The 22,097-nt window shown below is 49.0% G+C and overlaps 1 protein-coding gene across 1 annotated transcript; it reads left to right on the top strand.

Annotated features, from left to right (window-relative positions):
- The first annotated feature begins 975 nt into the window (after positions 1-975).
- LOC135969084 (testis-specific protein TEX28) lies at positions 976-22,061 on the top strand. Its single transcript, XM_065537879.2, has 4 exons — positions 976-1,149; positions 4,448-5,175; positions 20,727-20,862; positions 21,478-22,061. Exons 1-4 carry the CDS (start codon positions 976-978, stop codon positions 21,832-21,834), a joined length of 1,395 nt encoding a protein of 464 aa, XP_065393951.2. The 3' UTR covers positions 21,835-22,061.
- Positions 22,062-22,097: the final 36 nt, after the last annotated feature.

The following is a 22,097-nucleotide window of genomic DNA, read 5'->3' as shown; positions in this document are numbered from 1 at the left end:
CTTTTTTTTTTTTTTTTTTTTTTGGAGACAATCTCACTCTGTCAGCCGGGCTGGAGGGCAGTGGTGCAATCTCGGCTCACTGCAACCTCCGTCTCCCGGGCTCAAGCAATTCTCCTGCCTCAGCCTTCCCAGTAGCTGGGATTACAGGGGTGTGCCTCCAAGCCCAGCTAATTTTTGTATTTTTAGTAGGGACAGTGTTTCACAATGTTGACCATACTGGTCTCAAACTCCTGACCTCAAGTGATCCATCCGCCTTGGCTGCCCAAAGTGCTGGGATTACAGGCGTGAGCCACCACACACCGCTCCCTTTTTTTTTTTTTTTTTTTTTTGAGACAAGTTCTCACTCACTCTGTTGCTCAGGTTGAAGGGCAGTAGCACAGTCACAGGTCACTGTAGCCTCTACTTGCTGGGCACAAGTGATCCTCCTGCCTCAGCATCCTGAGTAGCTGGGACCACAGGTGCACACCACTGCCCTGGCAAGACTTGCTTTTTAAACAGTTAATGAATTCTTAGATTTGTCAATGGTGTACTGAACTCTTTCATGTCTAAAAATGTCTTTAGTCTAACCCCACAGTAGACAGTTGGGGTGTAGAATTTTAGGCTGGGAAATCATCTTTCCCTCAGAATTTTGAAGGCAGCACTTCATTGTCTTTTTTTTTTTTTTTTTTTTTAAGATGGAGTCTTGCTCTGTCGCCCAGGCTAGAGTGCAGGGGCGTCTCGGCTCACTGCAACCTCTGCCTCTTGGGTTCAAGTGATTCTCTTGCCTCAGCCTCCCGAGTAGCTGGGATTACAGGCACCCACCACCATGCCCGGCTAAGTTTTGTATTTTTAGCAGAGACAGAGTTTCCTCATGTTGGTCAGGCTGGTCTCAACTGTTGACTTCAAGTGATCTGCCTGCCTGGGCTTCCCAGAGTGCTGGGATTACAGGCGTGAGCCACCGTGCCCAGCCAGTACTTCATTGTCTTCTAGTTCCCCATGCTGTTGCTGAAGTCTGAAGCCATTCTGACTTCTGATTCTTTGAATGTGACCTATTTTTTTCTCTCTGGCAGTTATTCTCTCAGCGTGTTGAAGGTATCAGTCAACTATCTTCTGGATTGCATTGATGCTATTGAGAAGGCAGCCTGCAGTCGAAAAGTCATGGTTTTAAAGGTAATCAGCTTTTTTCCTCTGGCTGCTTTTAACATCTTGTGTCGGCCGGGTGCAGTGGCTCATGCTTGTAATCCCAGCACTTTGGGAGGCCGAGGCGGGTGGATCATTTGAGGTCAGGAGTTCCAGACCAGCCTGGCCAACATGGTGAAACACTCTCTCTACTAAAAATACAAAAATTAGCTGGGCATAGTGGCGGGCGCCTGTAATCCCAGCTACTTGGGAGGCTGAGGCAGGAGAATCGCTTAAACCCGGGAGGCAGAGGTTGCAGTGAGCCGAGATCACACCACTGCACTCTGGCCTGGGCAACAAGAGCGAAACTCTGTTTAAAAAAAAAAAAATCTTGTGCCTAGGTGTGGACCTATTTCTGTCTTCCCTGCTTAGGATTTATTGGGCTTCTTGAATTTGTGAATTTGTGTCTTTCTTCAGTTCTGGAAAGTTCTTAGGGAGTTATCTCTTAAAATATTGCTGCTGCGGCTGGTCATGGTGGCTCATGCCTGTAATCCCAGCACTTTGGGAGGCCGAAGTGGGTGGATCACCTGAGGTTGAGAGTTTGAGAACAGCCTTGCCAACATGGTGAAACCCCATCTCTACTAAAAATACAAAAGAATTAGCTAGGCGTGGTGGCACGCACCTGTAGTTCCAGCTACTCGTGAGGCTGAGGCACGAGAATTGCTTGAACCCGGGCAGCAGAGGTTGGCAGTGAGCCGAGATCGTGCCATGACACTCCAGCCTAGGCAACAGAGTGTGACTCCTTTTCAATAAAAAAAAAAAATTATATATATATTGCTGCTGCTTCATTCTCTCTGTCTTCTCTCTCTGGTATGACAATTGCATTTTTGTTAGACCTACTCACGCTACCTTCCATGTCTTCTATTTTTCAAGTTTTCTATTTCTTTGTGCCTCTGTGCTGCATTCTGCATACTCCTTCCTTCCTTCCTTCCTTCCTTCCTTCCTTCCTTCCTTCCTTCCTTCCTTCCTTCCTTCCTTCCTTCCTTTCTTTCTTTTGATGGAGTTTTGCTCTTGTTGCCCAGGTTGGAGTGCAATGGTGCGATCTCAGCTCACTGCAACCTCTGCCTTCTGGGTTCAAGCGATTCTCCTGCCTCAGCCTCCGGAGTAGCTGGCATTACAGGCATGTGCCACCACACCTAGCTAAGTTTGTATTTTTGATGGAGATGGGGTTTCTCCATGTTGGTCAGGCTGGTCTTGAACTCCCGACCTCAGGTGATCCGCCTGCCTCGGCCTCCCAGAGTGCTGGAATTATAGGTGTGAGCCACCATGCCAGGCTTTTTTTTTGTATGGATGGGGTTTCACCCTGTTGGCCAGACTGGTCTTGGACTCCTGACCTCAAGTGATCTGCCCACCTCGGCCTCCCAAAGTGCTGGGATTACAGGCATGAGCCACCACACCTGGCCTATATTGAACATTTAAATAGTTTTAAAACTGTGAAATCTGGCATATGTATATAAAGGTGCAGAAAACATTGATGTATGTTTTAGGAAATAACGATAAGGTGAACACACATTTAACCACTACTCAGGCCAGGCACCGCAGCCTCCACTGTCACCCCAATCATAATCACCTTCTCCCGCCCTGGTGGGAACCACCATCCTGGGGTTTCTGTTGCCAGCATCCATGCTGCCCTTTATGCTTTCCTGCCGGCGTAGTCATCCCTATACAATATCGTTTAGTTTTGCCTGCTCTTGGAATTTGTGTAAATGGAACCATTTGTAGTATGGATTTTCTGTTTGGTTTCTTTTGTTGAGCATTATGCTTGTGAAATGTATTCATGTTTTTCAAGGCTGTCGTTCATTCTCATTGCCGTACAGTAGTATATTGTTGCATATATTACGGTTTACTTACACTTTCTGGGCAGGTGGTTTGTTGCTAGTTGTTGGATATTGGGAACATCAGTGTGTTTGTCTCCTGGGAATATTGCCTACGAATGCAGTTGCTGGATCATTTGGTATGCATGTCTTCAACTTTGTGATACTGTCAAGTGCTTTTCCAAGGTGGTGGTAGTACAAATTTGCTTCCCACCAGTAATGGTTGAGAGTTCCTGTTGCTCTATATCCTTGCCAACACTCATCGTTGTTAGTCTGTCTGAGTTTGACCAATCTACTGGGTGCATAGTGGTACCACTTTGCGTTTTAAAAATTGAGGTATAGGCCAGACTCGGTGGCTCACACCTGTAATCCCAGCACTTTGGGAGGCTGAGGCGGGAGGATCACTTGAGGTCAGGAGTTGGAAACTAGCCTGGTCAACATGGTGAAACCCTGTCTCTACTAATAATACAAAAATTAGCTGGGCGTGGTGGTGCACACCTGTAATCCCAGCTACTCGGGAGGCTGAGGCATGAGAATTGCTTAAACCCGGGAGGTGAAGGTTGTAGTGAGCTGAGATTGCACCGCTGCACTCCAGTCTGGGTGACAGAGTGAGACTCCATCTCAAAAAAGAAAAAAAAAAAAAGTAGAAACAGAGCAGAGGCTGCACCTGAGCTGCCCCCCACCTCCGTCTCCTAGCTCCTTGCTCCCCAGTCTCCCCTGGTGGGCTGGGGTCCAGCTATGCTTCTCTTGCCATCTTTGTTTTAGAGGTAAGAAAACTGAGCCTCAGAGCAGTTTATTAACTTGCTCAAGGTCTCAGAGTGGTAGAGCCAGGATTTGAACTGGGCTCTTTGTCAAAGGCAACGTTAACCCCCTCACCATGTGAGAGACTCATTCTTTTGTGTTACAATAAAATTTTCTACCCTAGACTGTAAGCTGTATGAGATCAAGGAATGTATCTGGCTTCTGTACCACATGGTAGGCACTCAAAATATGTGTTGAATGAATGATTGGATGAATGAATGAACCTGTTAGGAGGCAAATCTCTCTGCCTAACCCTTCCTGTCTCCCTGGGAGTAGCAATACAGCAAGCTGTAAGGGTTAACGGAAATGTTTATTCCATAGTTTACAAGAACAGCTCTTTATAAGTGAGACCCACAATTGGTAATTTTTGGAAGAGAAAATAGGAGTGCAGTGCAAAAACAGGCAGATGTAGAAGGGAGTCTGGCCACCTGTCGGTCGTAGTGAGGCACAAAATGTAGAGCAAGGAGTCAGACGCTGAAAAGGAGGGGAGAGGAGCCCTGAAGATGAGCATCACCTCCCCAGTCTGCGTCGGACCCATCTTGAACGCACAAATCTTGCGTGTGTAAGTATCCATGCATATGTGGAGGTATTTTATGGAGTCATAACGTGTCCAATTCTCTCACACTTTGCGGCTCACAGAGCACCGTATTGTGATTTCTTGTTTCCCAATGTAGGCGGAACACACCAGGAGCCCCAGCGCAACCCTCCCCTCCAATGTGCCTTCATGCAGGTCCCTGTCATCCAGCGAAGACGGCCCCAGTGGCCCTTCCAGCCTCTCAGATGGGGGCCTAGCCCACAACTTACAGGATAGTGTCAGGCACCGCATCCTCTACCTCTCAGAGCAGCTGAGAGTGGAGAAGGCCAGTCGGGATGGCAACACCGTGAGCTACCTCAAGCTGGTGTCCAAAGCAGACCGGCACCAGGTGCCGCACATCCGGCAGGCCTTTGAGAAGGTGAACCAGCGCGCCTCTGCCACCATCGCCCAGATCGAGCACAGGCTCCGCCAGTGTCACCAGCAGCTCCAGGAGCTGGAGGAAGGCTGCAGGCCCAAGGGCTTACTGCTGATGGCAGAAAGCGACCCAGCCAACTGCGAGCCACCCAGCGAGAAGGCCCTGCTTTCAGAGCCCCCCATGCCGAGTGGGGAAGACAGGCCCGTCAACCTGCCCGATGCCAGCACACCCTTCACCGAGGAGAGTCGCTTCCAGAGCTCACAGCAGGGGATGCGCTTAGAGACGGAGGATGTGGCCCGGCAACAAAACCTGATATTGCAGAAGGTAAAGGAAGAGCTGGAAGAAGCCAAGAGGTTCCACATCAGCCTCCAGGCGTCCTATCACAGCCTAAAGGAGAGGTCTCTGACTGACCTGCAGCTGTTGCTGGAGTCCCTTCAGGAGGAGAAGTGTAGGTGAGGCCTTGGCTTTGGGGACTGGAAGCAGAGGAGGAACCGCTCCTGGGAGCCACCTCTGGGAGGGTGAAAGGGAGCCAGGACATGAGCCTGGAGAGCCAGGGTGAGGGGCCAGTTGGAAGAGCAGGTCCATGCTTCTCTTAGCGACTGGGCCCTGCCGTGGGGCGACCGGCCCTCTCCCTGCAGTCCCACACCTGCCTTGACCCTTGCTGGCGAAAATGCTCCAGCTCGGCAGCCCCTGCCAGGTGGTTGCAGCGGCACAGCGGCTGGCCCTGACTCTGTGGTGGCAGGAGACAACATGGGGGTGGCAAGAGTCCGGTAGACACCTGGCACTAGTTAGGGAGGTGGCGTCCTCTGGTCCCAGTCTGCCGGGAAGGTGGGAGTCAGGACCGGAGTCGCCTCGCCAGCTCTGGTCTCTTCACCCGTGCTCCTAGCTGAGCTGGGCACAGGTCGGGTCTCAGATACTTATTTCAAAAATGACTGCCTTCTGGTGAGTGCTTTCTCTGCGCCGTGCAGTAGCTCGATTTTCTTTTTCTTTTTCTCTTTTTTTGAGACGGAGTCTCGCTCTGTCGCCAGGCTGGAGTGCAGTGGCACGATCTCGGCTCACTGCAACCTCCACCTCCCAGGTTCAAGCGATTCTCCTGCCTCAGCCTCCCGAGTAGCTGGGACTATAGGCGTGTACCAGCACACCCGGTTATTTTTTGTATTTTTAGTACAGGCGGGGTTTCACCATGTTGACCAGGACGGTCTCAATCTCTTGACCTCGTGATCCGCCTGCCTCGGCCTCCCAAAGTGCTGGGATTACAGGCGTGAGCCACCGCACCCTGCCCTAGCTCGATTTTCTTTCCCTCTAAGATAAGGCTAGGGCCTACCAATTGGAAAAAAAAAAAAAAAAAAAAAAAAAAAAAAAAAGGCAAACTCAGTCTCTCAACGGATTCTCTCCATTCCGACTGGGACCGTTCTCTGGGTTTCCATGGGCCCTCAGGGGGTGTCACATTCTATCCCCCTCGCTGCAGTCTGTGGCTAATTAACGCCAGTCCCTCCAGAGTCCTGGCTAGGGAGGCAGTGACTACTCCCTTAGGTGAGCCAAGATTCTCAGCATTTGCATGAAAAGAAGAAACTCCGCAGTCCTTTTAGTGCCTGATGCAGGGGAAGAGGCACGTGGGAATCATCCTCTTTAGTTTCCCCAGGGAAATTTTGCCAGTGTTTACATAGCCTAAGAATCTGTTAAAGGACAATCAAAGAATATTACAGGACAACCACTATCAATGAGATGACTAGTCAGAGTCACAGGTGTCTCTTGGAGGTTATTTTCATAGGACATGGCAACCAAATCTAAAATCTTGGGAGCATTAAAGACCCTTTTGCCAAAATCACACTTACCCAGTCAGCTTTCTATTAAGCAACAACAGAGTTTGGTGGCAGTTACAAACTTCCCCGTATGTTTCCAAACCGTATGGGTCAATGAGAATGCTGTGCTCGGGTAAACTCTTAACCCCTCTCAAATCCGAGTCTTTCACCCCCTCTTGATACAGGGGTGACTACCGGGGAGCAGGGCAATACCTCTCTCTCCCCCTCTCAGACTTTTGCTGCAAATTCCAGAAGCCTGCACTTCTGACCCAGTACCCCCCATTGGACTGTGACATGGGATTTCTGGTTGTTTGCTGCAGCAGCGAGCCTATCCTTACTAATGTTCGTCGTGAGCAGAAAAGCAGGTCTGCAGGGCCCAAATTTACTAGGAGGAGAAAGGGCTGATGATGATTTTTCACTGTTGTCACGGGCTCGTAACTGAGCTGGGGCACCAGGTTAAGCAGCATTGTTCTTTGGCCCTCAGACGCCTACTTTGTGATTGGGGAAGCAGAGTCTCACAGAGGCACAAGCAGCCTATGTGGATGGTAAGAGTGGACCTGAGAGCGTTTCACCACACCCTGGCTGTGTGGCTAAGTTAGATGCAGGAGACACAGGAATTCATGGCATTATAAAAACATATACTTTCGTAAAATCTTCTTCAAAACTTTTACATGAGCTGGACGCAGAAGTGTTTCAACCAGCCAGGCCCCCTGTGACTGTTGCGTCCCTTCTGGTGCATCACAAACTGAGAAGCCACACTGCAAGTCCTGTGCTGTTTATCACAGTTAAATCCGTTTGCTTTCAAGAGGGCTGTAGTGGTTTTTACCATTCTGGTTTCTTTTTAATTTGGTCTTGGCACGTCTCTACTGAGCGTGGCCATAGCCGAGATACCCAGTCTCTAGGAGATCCCTGACCCGTGGGATCGTTAGGTTCGGATGTGTGTGTCAGGGGAGCCACAATGAGGAGGCAGATGAAAATGTATGTAACAGCGACATGGGCTGGGCGCGGGGGCTCACGCCTGTAATCCTAGCACTTTGGGAGGTTGAGGTGGGCAGATTGCTTGAGCTCAGGAGTTTGAGACCAGCCTGGGCAACATAGCGAGATCTTGTATCCACAAAAAATTCAAAGAAATTAGCTGGGCGTGATGGCGCGTGCCTGTAGTCACAGTTACTCAGGAGGCTGAGTGGGAGCGGGGATCCCTTGAGCCTGGGAGGTTGAGGCTGCAGTGAGTCATGATTGCACCACTGCACTCCATCCTGGGTGACAGAGCGAGACCCTGTGTCAAAAAACAAACAAACAAACAAACAAAACAGAAAAAAGAAATGTATGACTCAGATCGCAGAGACGTTAGGTGTGCTGATGGGAGGCAGAGGGGAAGTCTGGATGCAGCAGGGAGCTGATTGAGCTCATCAGTTGTGCAAGAGCGAAGCCCAGAACGAAGGGCGGGGAAGCTTCCGGGGCTGTGCCTGTATTAAGGTCGCAGGGTGTGAAGGGATCCCACAGGCTTTCCTGCGGGGGTTGCGGTTGGCTGGTTTAAAGAAAACATGCACAAAGGAGGAAACTGATTTACATGACTCTGGTGTTGAGCATTAGGTTTTATCGTGGTCAGCAGCCATGGAATGTGTTGGGTTTTGGGTCAGTGAGGTGAGGACCACATGAGCTATATCGCAAACAATCACATGGTAGGGAGGGACGGGTGTTATCTAGGGCAAAGGTGACAGGGTACAACTGCTAAAGTTGGATGCTGAGGCAGCAACTGTATTAAACACATTTATGACAAGCACTTTAAAAAATTGGTGTAGAATTCACACAATTTCACATAATGTGAAATTAACCATTTGGAAGCATGTAATTCAGTGCATTAAGTACATCTGCAGTGTGGTCCAACCGTCACGTCTGTACAGTTGTCTAACATTTTCATCACCCCAGAAGGAGACCTCCAGACTCACTACGCAGTCACTCCTAGCCTCGGCTCCAGGCGTTCCCTAATCTGCTTTCTGTCTCCGTGGGTTTGCCTCTTCCGGACTTTTCATATAAATGGGACCACACAATATGTGGGCTTTTGTGTCTAGCTTCTTTCGCCGTTTTCAAGGTTCATTCATGTTGTAGCATGTATCAGTACTTCATTCTCTTGATGGCTGACTTATATTCCAGTCCATGGGTAGACCACATTTTGTTTATCTGTCCGTCGGTGGATGGAGGTTTGAGTTGTTTCCACCTTTTGGCTATTGTGAGAAGCCCTGCCCTGAACACTCACACACATGCCACTTATTTGAATACCAGTTTTCAATTCTTTGGGGTCTATAATCAGGAGTAGAATTGCTGGGCCCTGTGGTGACTCCAGGTGTAACGTTTAGAGGAGTCTTCCCACAGCAGCCGCGCCGCTCCACCTTCCCACCAGCAATGCTGAAGGCTTCCAGTTGCCTCACATCCTTGCCAACGTTTATCGTTATCCTTTTTTTTTTTTTTTTTCCAACAGATGTCACTGTGAAGTGGTATCTCATTATGAGGGCTGGCTTTCTTTTTTATTTTTCCTGAGTCTTTCGATACGCAAAAGTTTGTTTTCTTTCTTTCTTTCTTTCTTTCTTTCTTTCTTTCTTTCTTTCTTTCTTTTCTTTCTTTTCTTTCTTTTCTTTCTTTTTCTTCTTTCTTTCTTTTTCTCTTTCTTTCTTCTTTCTGTCTCTCTTATTCTCTTTCTTTCTTTCTTTCTTTCGTTCTTTCGTTCGTTGTTTTTTTTTTTTCAGGGTCTCTGTTGCCCAGGCTGGAGCACAGTGATGCAATCATAGTTCACTGCAGCCTTGAACTCCTGGGCTCAAACGATCTTCCTGCCTCATCCTCCCGAGTAACTGGGAGTACAAAGCATGTGCCACCATGCCTGGCTAACTTTTAAAAAATTATTTGTAGAGATGGGATCTTGCTATGTTGCCCAGGCTGGTCTTGAACACCTGGCCATGGCCTCCCCAAGTGCTGGGGTTACAGATGTGAGCCACTGTGCCTGGCCAGTTCTTACTTTTTAATACATTTTTTAAGTTGATTGTGGTAAAAAAAAAAAAAAAAAAAAAAAAAAAAAAAAAAGGCGACATGGTATATTCTTTTTGATTCTGCAACGTGCAGGGTCTCTATCACAGCAACAATTAGACTCAGGAGGCTTGGGGCTGGGCTAGTGGCCCTGGGGTCTCCTCCTTCATGAGGTCTGGGTTTGTGGGTCCTTGCAGAGGACATTCCTGGGCCCTGGAAGGACTGTGACTGCTTCTGCTGGAGTTGCTTGAGGCCCCTGGTAACTCTCCCCTCTGTGTGCTGAGGAGAAGCACGGGCGTCGCGAACTTGATGCTTCTGGATGGAAGGGTCTTTGCCAAGCTTCTCTTTCTTTCTTGTGGAAATTGGGGGAGCTTCAGATCTCCAAGAAGATGCACAGTGAGTGGCCTGTCTCCTCGGCACAAGCCAGTCTCCTGGGGGACCAGAAGGCCCCGGTTCCTCAGCGTCTCTGTGGGTCAGGAGGAAAGAAGGCTTGAGAAACTCAGAAAATGTTCATTGGTAGAAGAGATGGCACCCAAGGAAGGCATGTGGAGCCTTCAAGTGAAAGTCTCGACTGGCCAGGTCTCATCTGGGCACCTTGCATGGAGAGTTGCAGGAGACCCCCTCTAGCCTCCTAATGAGCCAGGGGGCTCTGGGAGGGTCTGGGGGTCCTTCTCCCTCTCTTACAGGATGTACAGCTGACTTCTGCTTGATGGTGAAAGGCAGTCAGGTTTCAGGCTTGGCCCCGTAGACAGGGCATGGACAAGTCCTGGAGTTGGGGGTGTGGTGCCAGCAAAACCATCTTTACTCTCTGGGGTCCATAGCCAGTCCCAGCCTGCCCAGCCCACCCTCCTCCTTCACCCTTGTAGCCCTAGTGGTGAATGCCTGGGGTAGATGGGTTGCTGGGACATCTTTGTTCTTTGTTGGATGAGTAAAATGGTCCCAGGAGAAAACCCGACGGTGAGGAGGACATTGCTTCTTTTTTTTTTCTTTTTTATGAGATGCAGTCTCACTCTGTCCCCCAGGCTGGAGTGCAGTGGTGTGATCTCGGCTCACTGCAATCTCTGCCTCCCTGGTTCAAGCGATTCTCCTGCCTCAGCCTCCCGAGTAGCTGGGATTACAGGCGCCCCCCAGCACGCCTGGCTACTTTTTTGTATTTTTTAGTAGAGATGGGATTTCGCCATGTTGACCAGGCTGGTCTCGAACTCCTGACCTCAAGTGATCCACTCGCCTCGGCCTCCCAAAGTGCTGGGGTTAGAGGCGTGAGCCACCACACCTGGCTGGAGGACATTGCTTCTTACCCCATTTCTAGTTCCCTAGACCTGCCTTGGCATCACCTCATTGAAGGCTCCACTTGGTGACAAGGAACTGGCTTATTTGGAAACAGGGTCGTTGCGGACGTGATGAGTTAGATTTGGATGAGGTCATTCTGCAGAAGGGCAGGTCCTAATGCAACGTGACCTGTGTCCTGAAAGAAAGGGGAGACGGAGACACGGACACACCCAGAGGGAGAACGCCATGTGGAGACAGAGGCCGAGGCTGATCTGCCGTGGCAGAAGCCAAGGAAGCCTGCAGATGGGCAGCAGAGCAGAAGCTGGGACAGAGGCCCCGAGTGGAGGCGCCTTCTCAGTCCTCAGCAGGAGCCCAATTCCGCCTGCGCCTTCCTCTCGGACTGCTGGACCCCCAGCCAGGAGAGAGGCCGTCTCTGCTGGGAAAGCCACTCAAAGTTTGTAACGCTTTGTGATGGTAGCCACAGGAAACTCCCACACTCAGCTTGTCCTTTAGGCTCTGCTCTGATGTCCTCTCCTCAAAGGGACTTCCCAGGCTACCACGTTCAAATGGCCTCTTCTTTTATTCTTTTGGAGGTGGGGTTTTTTGAAGTAAAGTTTTTTTTTTTTTTTTTTTTGACGGAGTTTTGCTCTTGTTGCCTAGACTGGAGTGCAACGGCGCGATCTTGGCTCACTGCAACCTCCGCCTCCTGAGTTCAAGCGATTCTCCTGCGTCAGCCTCCCGAGTAGCTGGGATTATAGGCATGCACCACCACGCCTGGCTAATTTTGTATTTTTAGTAGAGATGGGGTTTCTCCATGTTGGTCACGCTGGTCTCGAACTCCCAACCTCAGGTGATCCACCCGCCTCAGCCTCCCAAAGTGCTGGGATGACAGGCATGAGCCACCGCGCCTGGCCTTTTTGAGGTAAATTTTATACAGTGAAATTGCATTTAAGTTTAGGCATACAGTTTAACGAGTTTTGACAAAGGTTTACACCTGGCCAACTAAAATCCCAATAAAGAGCTTTGCCACCACCCCAGACAGTACCCTCACGCCCTCTTCCAGTGAACACCCATCTCCCATAATCAGCCACTGTTCTGGTTTCTGTCACTCTAGCTTGGTCTCCTCTTGAACCTCATGTAAGTGGAATCGCACGGCGCGCAGTGCTTTGCGTCTGGCTGCTTTCGCTCCGTGGAATTGTTTTGAGATCCACCCAAGCTGTGTGAGTAGCTCATGGCTTCGTATTGCTTGGCAGCATTCCATTGCATGGAGACACCGCAGGTTGCTTATGCCCCGGTCCGCTGCCAGTTGGGCGAGTGAATAAAGCTGCTATGAACGTTCTCGTACAAGTCTTTCTGTGAACATATGCTTTCATATATGGAATTGCTCGATGACGGGGAAGTGTTATGTGTCTTAGTCCCACTTTCTGGTGCTGTAACAGAGTACCGCAGGCTGGGTAGTTTATAAAGAAAGGAAGTTCAATGTCAAGGCGCTGGCAGCTGGTGAGGACCTTTGTACTGCATCATCCTGTGGCAGAAGGCAGAAGGGCAAGAGGGCGTGAGAAAGCGAGCGGGGGCCAAACTTTCACGATAACAATATTAATATTAATCCCCTCTTACCAGTCCCACCCCTTAACACCATCACATGGCCATTAAATTTCAACATGAGTTTTGGGGGGTGACATGCACACCATAGCAGTATGCTTAACTTTTTAAGAAAGAGGAAGGCCAGGCGCGGTGGCTCACGCTTGTAATCTCAGCACTTTGGGAGGCCGAGGTGGGTGGATCACCTGAGGTCGGGAGTTGGAGACCAGCCTGACCAACATGGAGAAACCCCGTCTCTACTAAAAATACAAAATTAGCCGGGCGTGGTGGCACATGCCCGTAATCCCAGCTACTCGGGAGGCTGATGCAGGAGAATCGCTTGAACTCAGGAGGCGGAGGTTGCAGTGAGCCGAGATCGTGCCATTGCGCTCCAGCCTGGGCAACGAGTGAAACTCCATCTCAAAAAAACAAAACAAAACAAAAACACACACACACACACAAAAGCCACCAGAGGAACGGTTTTCCGACATGGTTATACCATTTTACAGTCCCGCTAGGAGTGTGTAAGAGTTCCAGTTGCCAACGTTTGGGAAGATCAGTCTTTTAAATTTCAGCCTCTTAAGTTCAGCCACAACTTGGTGAAATTAGACTCCAAAATTTCATCACCCTAGCCCATGTTCTCTCAACCTTGGCACTGTCGACATTTTGGACCAAATGATTCTCTGTTGTGCGGGGCTGTCCCATATATTCTAGGATGATGAGCAGCATCCCTGGTCTCCAATTACTTGATGCCAGTGGTGCGGTGAATTAATTTGCTGATGGTGCCGTGACAAATTGCCCCCAACTTCACGGCTTAAAATAATAGAAAGTTATTCTCTCACTGTCTTGGAGGCTAGAAGGCTGAAATCAGTTTCACTGGGCTGAAATCAGGCGAGGACACACTCTCATTGAAGGCTCTAGGGGACAAACTGATCTTTGCCTCTTCCAGTTTCTGGTGGCTGCCAAATTCCTTAATTTTGTGGCCACATCATTCCAGTCCTGAAGGCCAGCATCTTCAAACCTGTGTTCTGTCTTCACATGACATTCTCCTCTGTGCGTGTCTAATGTCCTTTTGCCTCTCTCTCATACATGGGCATTTAGGGCCCACCAGGATAATCTGGGATAATCTTTGCATCTCAATACCCTTAAACTCACCACTTCTGGAAAGCCCCCTTTTTTGGTCATAGAAGGTAACATTCACAGTTTCCAAGGATTATGACATAGATATCTTTTGCGGGGGCGGGTGGGTGTTTTTCTTTTTTAGACAGAGTCTTGCTCTGTCATCCAGGCTGGAGTGCAGTGGCACGATCTTGGCTCACTGCAACCTCCACCTCCTGGGTTCAGGCAATTCTCCTGCCTCAGCTTCCCAAGTAGCTGGGACTACAAGCACGTGCCACCACACCCAACTAATATTTTATATTTTTAATAGAGATGGGATTTCACCATGTTGCCCAGGCTGGTCTTGAACTCCTGAGCTCAGGCAGTCTGCCCACCTCAGCCTCGCAAAGTGCTGGAGTTACAGATGTGAGCCACCGTGCCCAGCCCAGGGGGGCAATTTTAGCCTACCATGCCCCACCTATTTGTAACAACCAGAAATGTCTCTCCAGAGACTGCCAAATGTCCCTTGGAGCGGAGGGGAGCAAATTGCCCCTGGTTGAGAACCACTCTCCTAGCCCATGAAACTAGTGGGTGTGACCCTGTCTCTGATGATTAATAGTGCTGAACCCCTTTTCACGTGCTTATCAGCCAACAAGTCTTTGGCTTGTTTTCAACTTGGATTGTTTTTTCATTGTTGAGTTGTCAGAGCTCTTTGTATACTCTGGACTAACCTTTGTCACTCCCCTACTTTTTCCTTTCTCGCACCACCCACCCGCCAAACTGCTCTCCCTTGTGTAGGTATTCATTTGTGTTGTATTGTTCTCGTCAAAATATCAGCACATTCAGGTTGGCCAGTGTGTCCGAGTGACTGCCCAAAGACATGTTGACACATGATGGCTGTTCTGTGAGTACCTGTTTCATGGATCAATCTGGGTGCTTCTTTTCCTCCCTTCCTGAAGGGACCCAGCTCGCCCTCTGGGCTGCTTTCCTCCTCCACGTATGCCAGAACTCTATCTGCTGTGTCTTGGGAACATCAGGGCAGGGTCAGGAGGGCTGATTCTGGATTTAGGCCTGACCCAGCCTCCTCTGTGCCGGGTATTTCCTGAATTACCTTGGACAAGGTGCTTCAAGTTTGCAATCCTCAGTTTCCATATCTGTAACATGGAGGTAATAATGATCCCACTATTGTTGGAACTGTTGTGAGTATTAATTAATACTTGTGTGTAAGCCCCAAGTAGATGCTGATGGAACTGAATTTACAATTCCTTTCTGCTTCTTATCTACAAACTAAGTCCTTGAAAGATTGTAAAGAAAAATTGGGCCAGATGTAGTGGCTTGTGACTGCAATCCCAGTGCTTTGGGAGGTCGAGGCAGGAGGATTGCTTGAGCCCAGGAGTTTGAGACCAGCTTGGGTAACAAAGTGAGACCATATCTCTGCAAAAAAATTTAAAAGTATTAACCGGACTTGGTGGCACATGCCTGTAGTCCCTGCTACTTGGGAGGCTGAGACAGGAGGTTCGCTTGAGCCTGAGAGTTTTATGTTGCAGTGAGGTATGATTGTGCCACAGTACTCCAGCCTGGGTGATAGAGGACAGAGTGAGACCTTATCTCAATTAAAAAAAAAAAAAAGGAAAGAAAGAAAAAAGTTGTTAATGGCTTTTTCTTTTTTCTTTTTCTTTCTTTTTTTTTTTTGTTTTTGTTTTTTTTGAGATGGTGTCTTACTCTGTTGCCCAGGCTGGAGGGAGTGCAGTGACTCCATCTCAGCTCACTGCAACCTCTGCGTCCCGGATTCAAGTGGTTCTCCTGTCTCAGCCTCTTGAGTAGCTGAGATTACAGCATGCACCACCATGCCCAGCTAATTTTTGGGTTTTTTAGTAGAGACAGGGTTTCATCATGTTGGCCAGGCTGGTCTCCAACTCCTAATCTCAAATGATCCACCCGCCTTGGCCTCCCAAAGTGCTGTGATTACAGGCGTGAGCCACCACTCCCTGGCCAATGACTCTTGATAAATTCATCAATGGAGCACCCTAGGTTGATGAGCTCAGGGATTTGGCCAAGATCTCGACCTGACCCTGCCTTCCTCTTCTTTCCCTGAGTCAATGCCTCCTGGGCTTGTCATTCCTGCTGCCCTCTCCTCTCCACAGCATTACAATGCCCCACTACCCCTTACTCTGGTTGTCTGTCATTTTCTAGCAGCTTGTCTAGGACCGTCTCCACACATCTGATGGTCTTGTCCATCTCTCATTCATAAGTTGCTGGTAGAGGTTCAGAGATAAGAAGCTGCTCAAGTCAGAAAGCAGATTGGTGGTTGCCAGGGACTGCGGTGATGGGAATGGGGAGTGACTGCTAAATGGTATTTTTTCGAGGGGGTGATGAATGTCTTGGAACTTTTTTTTTTTTTTTTTTTTTTTTTGAGACGGAGTCTCGCTCTGTTGCCAGGCTGCGGTGCAGTGGCGTGATCTCGGGTCACTGCAACCTCTGCCTCCCAGGTTCAAGCGATTCTCCTGCCTCAGCCTCCCGAGTAGCTGGGACTACAGGCGTGCACCACCATGCCCAGCTAATTTTTGTATTTTCAGTAGAGACGGGGTTTCACCATGTTGGCCAGGATGGTCTTGATCTCTTGACCCCATGATCCACCCACCTCGGCCTCTCAAAGTGCTGGGATCACAGGCGTGACTGCAGCCGGCCAATGTCTTGGAACTATTAATAGCCGTGGTGGTTGCACACCACCACATGTGCTAAATGCCACTGAATTGTTCACCTTAAAATCATTCATTTTATGTTACACGAAATTTACCTCAATAAAAATTGAATAAAATGAAGCTGCTCAGGTGCCAAGTAGGCAAAAGTTTCACTCTTGCTTTGTATTTCTGGCTGTATCCACAAGTGGGCAGTTGTGAAATTTTCTTATAGCCTCCTGCCATATTGAAAATGCCCTGAAGTGAATATGCCAGGTCTCCATGCTTTTTTTTCCCTTCTGGACACCAGGTCCTTGCAGGCATCCAGACCCTAGCTCCTCTGTCCCAAGAATGTTCTGGTATGTTTTGCTTTCAGACAAGGCTTGGAGATAACAGGCTATGGTTACTAGAGGCTTCACTGTTGCTCTGTGACCTCTCAGCCCCAGGGATCCAGTCTCGGGCTGACTTTCCTCAAGGTATCTGCTTAGGCCTTTGTTGCAGGCTCAGGTCGTGTTAACTTGAAGGCACAAGAACTTCCATTTTTTCCCCGACTTCTCCTCCACGTCAGAGCATCCTGCATCTTTGGATCTCTGAGGAGGTCTGACCTAAGGTCTGAGCTGCTCTCTGAACTGGCTCCTCTCATCCCTGTTGTGTTGAAGCAAAGCACAGACATTACATCAGTTCATCTGTAAATATTTCAGTGTGAACCTGAAATATGGATCATTTTGTTAATGTAGCCTAAATACCATACCAAAAATGTCTTAAAACAAGTCCACAATGTTAAATATGCGGTCACTGTCACCTGATTGCCTCACACATGCCATCATTCGTTTTTATTTCTGAAGGATTTTTTTTTTTTTTTTTTTGTGGGATGTAGTCTCACCCTGTCACCCAGATTGGAGTGCAATGGTGAGATCTCGGCTCACTGCAACTTCTGCCTCCCGGGTTCAAGCGATTCCCCTGCCTCAGCCTCCCGAGTAGCTGCGATTACAGGCATGTGCCACCACGGCCGGCTAATTTTTGTATTTTTAGTAGAGACGGGGTTTCACCATGTTGGCCAGGTCTTGAACTCCTGACCTCGTGATCCGCCCGCCTCGGCCTCCCAAAGTGCTGGGATTCCAGGCGTGAGCCACCACGCCCGGCCCTGAAGGATGTTTTTTTGCCGGACATAGAATTCTAAGTTGGCACTTAATTTTTGGAAATAATAAGCATTTTGAACAAATCATTCCCTTCTGACTTCCATGGTTTCTGTTGAAAAGGCAGCTGCCTGTCTTCTTGTTGCTCCTCGGATCACAGTTTTGTTTTCCTCAGGCTCCTTTTAAGATCTTTTCTTTTTCATTGTTGTTTAGTGGTTTTGCTATTATGATGTTTGGTGTGATTTTCTTTCTCGTGTTTTGTGCCGCTGACTCTCCCCTTGGTGTGATTTTCTGTGCATTCATCCTGCTTAGGGTTCGCATTGCTACTGGGGTTTATGGCTTGATGTCTTTTGCCAGTTTTGGAAATTTTCAGCCATTGTATCTTCAAATGTTGATTCTGCCCTAGTCTCTCATTTCTCCCCTTCTAGGGCCCCAGTTACATGTATGTTCGACCTTTCTACTGTATCCCTACATCCTCTGGGTTCCTGTGTGAGCCGTCCTGGTGATTTTCCTTCCACTTTGGCTTCTGTTTTGTTGGCTCTTCCCGCAGCTCCCTAGGGCCCCTTGCTTTGGCACATTTGCTCAGAGCGAGCTCATCCATCCTGGCCACATGCGTCGATTGCCCCCGGGCTATTGACCCCTCCTACAGCTGTTTCTCCATCTCAGACTTTTCCTCCAAGTTGCGGGCCATGATTAGGTTCTAGCTCAATTTGCCAAAAGCAAATTCTCAGAAATGATCAAGAATATACTCTTTCTGGCTGGGCCCAATGGCTCACGCCTGTAATCCCAGCACTTTGGGAGGCCGAGGCAGGCGGGTCACCAGAGGTCAGGAGTTGGAGACCAGCCTGGCCAACATGGTGAAACCCTGTCTCTATTAAAAATACAAAAATTAGCCGGGCATGATGGTGCATGCCTGTAGTCCCAGCTACTCAGGAGGCCGAGGCAGGAAAATCACTTGAACCCGGGAGGCGGAGGTTGCAGTAAGCCAAGATTGTGCCACTGCACTCCAGCCTGGGCAAACAGAAGGAGATCCGTCTGAAAACATAAAAATAAAAATACACTAGTTTGAAAAAATAAATAAATAAAGTTTACAACACTTTTTGTTGGAGAGGGTGGTCTTAACACCTTTGGTCTGTCTTGAGGGTGTCTGGGTTGACTGGTCATTGTTTTGTCTTCATAAGAGCATTCTCCAGAGTTGTCCATTTGCCTCTGTGACTGTAGGAGTTGGAGAGAGAGGGGTCCTTGACCAAGGAAGAGAAGGGAGCGTGGCTGCCAGAGGGCCAGGAGATGGGGGCCAGAGAGAAGGGGAGACTGAGAGAATATCCTTATGAAAATATTGTTTATTAACATCTGAATAGGCTATTCAGGAATGCATTCAAAAATATCTTCATGTGTCTTTATCTACACATTGATGAAGATTGACTTCATATTCCTGAGGACACTTAAAATCTTGAATGTTCTCGCAGCTAGATCATTCATGTAAATGGAAAGACAGTAATGAGGAATCTATTTTCGGGGTGACCATCCTGCCGACCCACTCCCCCTCTCTGTGAGCAGTAGCCTAGTCCATGTTGTCCACTGACTCTCTTCTTAACGGGGACCTGGGGCAGAGGCAAATGAAACATTCCTTGAAATGCTGCGAGGAACCGGCTTTTGACAAATTGGCTTTCAACAAATGAGCTGTCAGCTTATTCAGTGCCCAGGGGATTTCTCCGTGTGGGTGTTGGTCAAGTCCTTGGAGCGGGACCAAATAGAAGTCGTCACCGTTTTCCCCGTCACTGTCAGCACCACCGTTTAGACCTCCTGCACCTGAGGCCTGCCGCCACCCTCCTGGGCCTCCTGGGGCGGCAGCCCTGCCAGTCTATGGGTTCCATCGCTCTCCGGTGCCTTCTTTCTTCTGCGTAAGCGGTGGTGCCAGAGCCCCCTCACTGGCCCCCTGGCCTCTGTCCTTCTGGCCTGTTCTTTGTGGTGCCAAAAGAGGAACTTTGAAGGAGTTTTTAAATTATGAAGTATTTCAAGCACAGGGAAAATGTACAGGATAACATAATTAACAGCCCCAGCTTTCTGAAATCTTAACATTTGCCATGTTCACTTCAAATCTTACTTTTTTTTAGGAAATAAAACTTGAAAATATTCAGTTGAAGTCCTCATTACCCCTTTCCAGCACCATCTTCCTTCCTTGGTATTCTGGCCTCGCTATACCGGCCTCGCCATTCTCATTTGGGTGCTTATCTTTTCCATGCATGGTTTTATACTTTTACTACTTATATAATTATATACACAACAGGTAGTGATTGTTTTCTTTTAGAGATGGGGTCTCACTCTGCTGCCCAGGCTGGAGTGCGGTGGCGTGATGGCAGCTCACTGCAGCCTCGAACTCCTGGGCTCAAGAGATCCTCCTGCCTCAGCCTCCAGAGTAGCTGAGACTACAGGCACGTGCCACCACACCCAGATAATTAAAAATTTTTTTTTGTAGGGACAGGGTCTCACTGTGTTGCCCAGGCTGGTCTTGAATTCCTCCTGGCCTCAAACAATCCTCTTGCCTTGGCCTCCCAAAGCGCTGGGATTGCAACTGTGAACCGCTGTAACTGACCTGCTTGTGTTTTTTTAACAGCTCTATTGAGATATAATTTACATAGTATAAAATGCACCATTTTAACTACATTTCAATGGTTTTTAGTAAATTTACTGAGTTGTGCAACTATTGCCATGATTCACTTTTTTCTTTTTGTTTAAATAACGGCTCTATTGAGATATAATTCACATCCCATAAAATTCACCAATTTAAAGTGTACAATTCACTGGTTTTTAGTATATTCACAGAGTTGTTCAACCATCACCACTATCTAATTCCAGAGTATTTTTATCAGCCCCAAAGCAACCCTGTACTCATTAGCAGCCGCTGCCTATCCCCCACCCCCAGCCCCTGGCACCCACTAATCTGCTTTCTGTCTCTATGGATTTGCCTATTCTGGACATTTCGTAATTAGTGGAATCGTACTGAAATCTGTGGTCTTTTGTGACTTTTCAATCCTTATAGTCACCATGTTTCTATAGAGTAACTGCAGGCTAAACTTCGTACTCCACACTGGTCCTAGGGGATTTGCGGAATTGACGAGCACCCACGGATAGTTCACACTGTCATTTCTACAACTTCTAGTCTATGGCTATTCTTGTAAAGCTGTTACAAAAGAGTAACTACATATAAAATATATATGAATGTTGGTGTGCGTGTGGCTGGTGTGTGTTTGGGGTGTTCCCAGGCAGACCTGGAGCGGGAGGCAGTCTTTTCCTAGAGCCTGGGGAGGGAGGAGGAAGGCAGAAGCTGAACCCGAATCTGGTCTAGGTCAGGACCGCTCGCTGTTGGCATGAACTCTGGGTGAAGTACTGAAGGAATCTTACTTTCTCTTTTGCTCCCAAGACAAGCGTTGATGGAAGAACGGGTGAATGATCGCCTGCAGGGACACCTGAATGAGATTTACAACCTCAAACACAATCTGGCCTGCAGCGAAGAGAGAATGGCCTATCTATCCTATGAGAGAGCCAAGGAAATATGGGTGAGAACCTCCTGGGGGAGCCTTGTGAGAAGACTGGAGAGATGAGCGAATCCATTCTGATACCCCCAAACCAAAGCAAGGCACTCGAGCTGCCCCCTCCTGAGTGTTCAACGGCCACATACACATTTGTTTCAGAGCTAGCAGCATCTGACCTTTACACGCACGCTCCGCTTCCCACCATCTGGCTTAGCTGCTTTTGCCACTCTGGTGCTGCAGTGCTCACCCGTGAGCCTCTGACTCAGGAGATCTGGGGTGGAGCTGCTTCTGCTGCGGCTGCGGGTGTAGGGAGCACCCTCTCAGAACCCCTCCTTAGACCTGGCTTCCCTCTCCTCACTGTTCCATTTCCATAGCGCCCACCCCCGTCCCTGGGTAGTTGTGTCTTGACCAGGTCCTCAGCTTCGGGAGACAGTGGATGGGGGAGTGCGGCTGGGTCAGATGAAGCTTTCCCAGTTGTTGGAGAGCCTGCGCCCTCCCCTCTGCCCTGGATGTGCTCTAGGCTCTCTGCCTGCCTCCTCGAATAGCCACCCCACAGTGCTTGCTGCTCACCCCTAGGAACTCAATAAACGACCACAGTTGCGTGCTGACTTCTGGTGCGTGCATTTTCGTCTCCTGCAGGAGATCATGGAGACCTTCAAGAGCCGAATATCCAAGCTGGAGATGCTACAGCAAGTCACCCGACTGGAGGCAGCAGAGCACCTCCAAAGCCGTCCTCCGAAGATGTTGTTCAAGTTCGTGAGTCTGCTCTTCTCACTGGCAACCGTCCTCTTGGTCTTTATCTCCACCTTGTGTGCCTGCCCCTCATCACTGATCACCTCACGCCTGTGCACTTGCACCACCCTGATGCTGATTGGGCTTGGGGTACTGGCCTGGCAGAGGCGGCACGCCATCCCTGCCACAGACTGGCCAGAATGGGTCTCCTCCAGGTGTAGACTGTACTCCAAGAACTCTGGGCCTCCAGCACATGGACCTTAAGGGGCCAGGAGGGCCAACTGCCTTAGCTTGCTAGCTCCCTCCCTCCTCCTGGGTGTCGAGGGCATCCAGCAAGCCCTCCCCAGACAGCCCCTCCACAGCTCTTGCTTGCCAATTATGTAACCACCAGCCTGGCGAAATGGATATAGACGCCCACTTGCCTTACACTTCCTTTTTGTCAGGATCCTTTCACGCCATCGATAGACATGAGGCTCGGGAAAGATTAAAGTCTATGAAGCACTCTCTCTTCTTTATCCCCCTTGCAC

This window comes from Macaca fascicularis, chromosome X, assembly GCF_037993035.2.
Source record: "Macaca fascicularis isolate 582-1 chromosome X, T2T-MFA8v1.1".
Taxonomy (NCBI): domain Eukaryota; kingdom Metazoa; phylum Chordata; class Mammalia; order Primates; family Cercopithecidae; genus Macaca; species Macaca fascicularis.
This window is presented reverse-complemented; position numbering and strand designations above follow the sequence as displayed.

Excerpts from the sequence above, each read along its gene's own strand:
- LOC135969084 (XM_065537879.2), top strand. The coding sequence starts at position 976 with ATGCTGTTGCTGAAGTCTGAAGCCATTCTGACTTCTGATTCTTTGAAT. Across the intron at positions 1,150-4,447 it reads GAAAAGTCATGGTTTTAAAG|GCGGAACACACCAGGAGCCC; the intron begins GTAATCAGCTTT and ends TTCCCAATGTAG. Across the intron at positions 20,863-21,477 it reads AGAGAGCCAAGGAAATATGG|GAGATCATGGAGACCTTCAA; the intron begins GTGAGAACCTCC and ends CGTCTCCTGCAG.